This window comes from Nannochloropsis gaditana, assembly GCF_000240725.1.
Source record: "Nannochloropsis gaditana CCMP526 unplaced genomic scaffold scaffold1260, whole genome shotgun sequence".
Classification (NCBI taxonomy): domain Eukaryota; class Eustigmatophyceae; order Eustigmatales; family Monodopsidaceae; genus Microchloropsis; species Microchloropsis gaditana.
Window position 1 is genome coordinate 1 of NW_005802693.1, and position 3,906 is coordinate 3,906.

Consider the following 3,906-nt stretch of genomic DNA (forward strand, 5'->3'; position numbering starts at 1 on the left):
GCAGCAATTTCCTCCGGGTCTTCCGCCACGTCCCGGAGGTGGTGGCCTTGGACCTTCTAGAAGCGTCTACGGCCACGCCGGTCCACCAGCGAGCAGAAGGCGCGCACCGGTTTTTCTCTCCAATTGCACGGAATGGAGGCGCAAGAACGGGAGAAGGGGGTGGCGAATGAGGGAGGGGGCAGGGGCTGAGGGCGGGAAGGAGGGGTCGGTGGAGGGAGGGCACGAGGGAGGGCGGGAGGAGAGCGTGGTGGATGCCTTGTACGGCTACACCGTCCACACCACCAACACTTTCCTCCACCCTCCCGGCCTTCCCCCTGTCACGCTCACCACTCGCTCTTTTATCTTGGAACTCGTCCATCCACGCAGCCTCGCCCGCGGAGCCGGTGGCTCCCCTTCCTCCTCCCCTTCCTCCCTCCCGCCCCCTGCCACGTCCTCGCCGCCCCCCCTCTCCCTGGGCACCGAAGCAGTTCCGAGCAAGCGAGAGCGATTGACCTCAGCCCTGACCTCCAGGAACGCAGCTGTCACGGCGACGACTGGGGGCCCTTCCCCCCTCCCTCCCCCCCTCCCTACCTTTTCCCAAGTCCTCCATGCTTCCCTCCGTCGCGAGAGCCGGTCGCGGGGCTGGTGCGACGCGAGCAAGAGCTACGAGCCCCTCAAACAGGAGCGAAAAATAGCTTCGTTGCCCACCGTGCTCGCATGCCACGCGGGGGTGACGGTGGGGACAGGCGCGGGGGTGGCCCGCCGGATTTGGCACCAATTAAATCCTTTGGGGGGACCTTGGTTGCCAGAACGGGTACGCATTCGGGCGGGAGGGAAGGGGGGGAGAAAGAAAGGAGCGGGGGGGGGGCAGGTGGTGGTGTGGGAGCAGGTGGTGGACCCTGAGCGCGGGGGGGAGGGAGGGAAGGAGGGAGGAGAGGAGGGCGGGGGGGAGAAAGTGAAGGAGGAATTTTGGGTGGGTACCTCGGATGGAAAAACGGTGAAATGGGCAGAAGAGCTCCAAGATGTGGGAACGGAGGAGAAAGAGGTGGTGGAGAAAGAGTACGAGTTGGTGTCGCTCGTCTCCTTTGTGCAAGGAAGGGGGGGGGAGGAAAAGAAGGGGGGCGGGCGTGTCGGGGCGTCTACGGTGGGAAAGTCCGATACGAATGTGACTGAGGGGCATTTACTGTTGCACGTGAAGGTGCCGATGGAGGGGGTGGAAGGGGGCGGAGGGGAGGACGGGAGGGGAAGCGATCCTGAGTGGCAGTGGTACATTGTCAACGATTTCCTGGTCGAACCCACGATTTTGGAGGACGCGCTGGGTTTCCTACCCGCCTGGAAGGAACCTTGTATCCTCCTCTATCGGGACCGAACAAGCACGGCCGCCGCCCACGCGGCCTGGCTCGAGCAGCTCCGGGCCGCCGGCGCGAGGGTGGCTGGGGGTGGAAAGCGGGAAGTTGGCGAGGAAAAAGGAGAGAACGACAGCTCCGCAGATGCCTCTGGCGCCGGTGGGCTTGCCGTCGGCACCCTTCCTCCCTCCATCCCCGTCTCCATCTTCGCCTCCCCGTCCCGCTCCACCGCCACCCCCTTACCCCCAACGTTCACGCCCTTGACCCCGGAAGCATTGCCTGGACGGGGCGATTTGGTGGGCATCGACGCCGAATTCGTGCAGTTGGAAATGGAGACCGCGTCCGTGTTGGAAACGGGGGCGAGGGTTGTATTCAAAGAGGGTCGGCAGGCCTTGGCGCGCCTGTCCCTTCTGGACGTTCGCAGCGATCAGGTTATGGTGGACGACTATGTCCTTCCGTCAGAACCAGTCATGGATTATCTGACGCGGTTTTCGGGCATCGTGCGGGAGGATTTGGACCCTTCCCTCTCCCGCCACCACTTGGTGACCGCCCGCACGGCCTACTTGAAGCTTCGGTGCCTGATTGATCGGGGCGTGATATTGGTTGGTCATGGGCTTAAAAAAGATTTTCGGATCATCAATGTGTATGTGCCGCCGGCGCAAGTGATCGACACGGTGGATTTGTGGTGCTTGGAAGGGCAGCGGAAGATCTCTCTGCGCTTTCTTGCGGCCTATCTGTTGGGGGAGAGCATCCAGGGGGAAACGCACGATTCGATCGAGGACGCACGGACAGCGGTGCGACTCTACCAGAAATGGGAAGAGGCAAAGAAAGAAGGGAAACTGGCGCAGGTCTTGAACGGGGTCTACGAATACGGACGAACGACGGGATGGAAACTTCAACAGCAAGGGTTTCCGAAAGAGTAGCGCCCTTGCACTTGTCCTCCTGGTGGCTGCCTGGAAAATGAACTATGGCAACGCTTGCTCTCTAGGAAGAAATGCGAGAGCAAAATAGCCAGCCTTTGTGTTGTACACACTCCAATGCAAGTAGAGAAACGTGCACATTTAGAGTGTGAAAGGAAGGATGATGTAGATATGGGTAGGGTTTTGATGAATGCAGTGGTCCGATATGTCGTAAATAAAGCACAGAGGGGTGTGCTGCGATGAGGAGAGTCATGTCACTGGATTAAGTGACTGCCAAGTTAGCTGATTTTATTTCGTGTCGGCATTGGCCTTTTATGGATTGACACGCAACATGGTAAAGACCCGTCGCATGCAAATCTCCCCAAGACATTGTACAGTGTCCTTCCATTAAATTATTCGCAACCGACTTTGCGCCGAGGTGTCGGCCTTCAGGCGTTGTGGGGAAAATTACTTTGATTCAACATCCAGTCGTCAGTGTGAATTGCGGCGCTTCCTATTCCTCAATTTTCGAAATCGACCACTCCGTAACCGCCCACCTGTCCGTGTTCTGCTGCCAGAGATGCGCTGTCCTTCGGATAGCCATCGTCCCGCGATGATCTCCGGTGCGAAGGTTTGCTGAGGGGTGACACGCTGGCTTACCGCCTTTTGGTCGCCCTTGGCGTCATCCCTTTGATGATCTTCCTCCATTCCGTCATCGTCGCACCCACTTTAGCGGCCATGAAGGCAGTGGCCACGGGAGAGCGTGCTGCCAGTGCAAAGTAGAGCCGAGTGACTTGCCATATCAAGTCCATTTCTCCCTCTGACAATTCATGGGAGGCCCCTCCCCCTGCTCCCCTCCCTATCCCTCGTCCTCCCCCTCGCCTTCCTTCGGCAACTCGCCTCAACACCGCACTGCACTGATGGATCAAAGGCATGGAGAGCTCTAGCCGCCATTGCTCCACCTCTGCGTTTTCCCGCCCTCCCTCCCTTCCCCGCCCCTGCTTCGGACCCAGCACTGCCTCCAAAACACGCAAAAGAGGTCGGGCACCGGGGACAACGAGGCTCTGTGGGTAGCTGAGGAGGGAAACGGAACTGCGGGATGGGGGAGGGTGGGAAGGTGCCTGGGGCTGAAGCGCCGCGGCTTCCCTGGTCCTGTCCACGAGCACGCCAACGACGTCGGCGATGGCGATACGGACCCCCTGGCCATCCGAGGACGGGCGGGGGGAGAGGGAGGAAGGGAAGGAGGAGGGGAGGGAGGGCACGGTGGTCAGTTTGGCGAGGATTTCGGAGGTGAAGTCAGGGTGGAGGGTGGCTGCCAACTCCACAAAACGTCGGGAGGAGAGTACCCGGAGGTGGGAGGGTCTCTGCAAATCCTCTGGCAAGGCCTCAGCGACCAGCATTCCCAGCAACCGCAGCGAGAGCGAAAGGATGCCTTGGCCCCGGACCAAGAGATTGGGACGGGTGAACAAATGCGCATTGTCCCCGCCGTTCAAGGATACAACCAGGGCGGCCACACGGGCGATGCCACCCAGAGTGCGGAGCAATGCGCGCAAGTCTGGTCCCTGCCCGGCTGCTTCCACCAGGAGCAAGAGGACTTCGGGCGTGATCGAGGGCATGGCCCCCATCTCCATCCCTCCTTCACTCCCTCCTTCCCCCTGCGCTCCGGCATCGCCCGTGAGCCA

General features: G+C 60.7%; 1 protein-coding gene across 1 annotated transcript; it reads left to right on the plus strand.

Moving 5' to 3' along the window:
- Positions 1-1,183: 1,183 nt before the first annotated feature.
- PAN2 (PAB-dependent poly(A)-specific ribonuclease subunit 2) lies at positions 1,184-2,248 on the plus strand (the record flags this gene model as incomplete). The annotated part of the gene is made up of 1 exon (XM_005852419.1): positions 1,184-2,248. One exon carries the CDS (start codon positions 1,184-1,186, stop codon positions 2,246-2,248), a length of 1,065 nt encoding a protein of 354 aa, XP_005852481.1.
- Between the last annotated feature and the right edge of the window lie 1,658 nt (positions 2,249-3,906).